Raw genomic sequence first — 1,701 nt, 5'->3', positions numbered from 1 at the left:
GAACAACTTCCTCCACATCGGTTTCAATGTCATCGCTCGTCAGTCGGTCAGCCTCGTCAAGCACAAGAAAACGCAGATGTAGAAAGGCTTTGCGAGCCTCCGGGAATTTTTCCAACATAAATTTCAGGCGACCCGGCGTGGCGACAACGACATGTGGGCGGGCTTTTAACGCATCCAGCTGCTGCTCGTGCGGCAAGCCGCCAATAATAATGGCGGTGCGTATATGCAGCGGTGCGCCAAGCGCCACAAACTGATCCACGATTTGGTAAGCAAGTTCGCGGGATGGTGTCAATACAAGGGCGAACACCCCGTAGAGGTCCTCAGCGAGGATTTGCAGCACTGGGAGGGCGAATGCCGCCGTCTTACCGCTACCAGTGGCTGCGCCTCCAACCACACACTTGCCAGCTAAAATTGCGGGAATACAAAGCCTCTGGATGGGTGTGGGGTGTTGCAACGCCATGTAGGCGCACTGTTTTGATAGCCACTGGTGAATGCCAAGTTGTTCAAACTCGCTCATCACCCTCCTTTCCTATTCGCTAAACGAAAAAAACCACTCACATTAAACAACAGAGAGAGAGAGAAAAAAAAAAAAAATACATTAATTGGACTCCCCCCTCCGTCTTTTTTATACGGAAGTCATGAATGCCATTTGTCTTTCTCGCCCGCCCCCAGCATCCACAGGCACGCGCGCGCCATACCGGAGAGGAAACAACGAAAAACAACTTCCTTCCTCTTTTGTCCCATATTATCTTTTTTTTTTTTTTTTTTAAATTGTTGTTTCATTTCCGCCCCATCCGCGCGGAGCCCTTTTCTACATTCCCACAAAATGCCACGGGGAAAAAAAATGCCTTTCCCAAAGTTAATGACATCCTGCAAAACAATGTTGATACATGGACTTCCGAGAGGTAAGAAGCGGTTTCTGGAGTGGCCCAAATAAGAAGCGCCTCCCCAGGACAACCTCTTTTCGTACGGTGGGTGGTAAGATAACGGACTCCTCCCCCCTCGCACTTTTTGCTTCTGCTCTTAGTTTTCGTTTTTCCTTTTTGCTTTTCATTGTTCTTAATTAAATAATTACAAAAGGCAGTTTTGCTTCCTTTCAGGTTCTCCCTTTTACGGATTCATCCTCTTTCCTTACAGAGATGCCTCTGAAGGCTTTTCCATCTTCTCACCTTTAACATAGTAGTAAGAAGGAGTGCGCATGGAGCACAGCTCCTCCGCACTTGTGGGATGCACACCAATAGTGTTGTAGAAGTCGGATATTTTGGCATTTAACTTGAGACAGATACCAACACCTTGGATGATTTCTGGGGCATTGTCCCCAAGAAGATGTACACCAAGCACAGTGCCATCGGAGTGGTTGGTAATTATCTTTGCAACAAAAGTCTTATACTTTGATCCGCTGATGTTGTGCATGAGCGGGGTAAAGCTGGAAAGGTATACCGCCACCACCTCGTAGCGCTTGGATGCAACCTCTTCAATGAGACCGCAGGTACCAATTGGAGGAATAGAGAAGACGGCACTCGCCACACGGGTGTGGTCCGTCTTTCGCGGATTGGTACCAAAGACGGTATCCACAAGGGCAGCGGCTTCATTTATGGCAACGGGTGTCAACATGACACGATTTGTGACGTCACCGATGGCGTAAATGTTGGAAACATTCGTGCGCGAGTACTCGTCCACCTGCACACCACCGTTCTTGAT

At 48.5% G+C, this 1,701-nt stretch overlaps 2 protein-coding genes across 2 annotated transcripts, besides 2 other annotated features; both read right to left on the bottom strand.

Moving 5' to 3' along the window:
- Tc00.1047053484299.4 (ATP-dependent DEAD/H RNA helicase, putative) lies at positions 1-517 on the bottom strand (the record flags this gene model as incomplete). The annotated part of the gene is made up of 1 exon (XM_797361.1): positions 1-517. A coding segment is annotated over one exon (517 nt), but the record flags the coding sequence as incomplete, so codon positions are not given.
- Positions 1-1,701: a sequence feature (heterozygous, Esmeraldo-like haplotype).
- Positions 743-773: a sequence feature (AT_rich).
- Positions 1,132-1,701, bottom strand: Tc00.1047053484299.10 (trypanothione reductase, putative; the record flags this gene model as incomplete). The annotated part of the gene is made up of 1 exon (XM_797360.1): positions 1,132-1,701. A coding segment is annotated over one exon (570 nt), but the record flags the coding sequence as incomplete, so codon positions are not given.

This window comes from Trypanosoma cruzi, genomic scaffold (assembly GCF_000209065.1).
Source record: "Trypanosoma cruzi strain CL Brener 1047053515677 genomic scaffold, whole genome shotgun sequence".
Taxonomy (NCBI): Eukaryota; Euglenozoa; class Kinetoplastea; order Trypanosomatida; family Trypanosomatidae; genus Trypanosoma; species Trypanosoma cruzi.
Note: the sequence above shows the minus strand (reverse complement) of the source record. Positions and strands in the feature narration are given on the sequence as shown.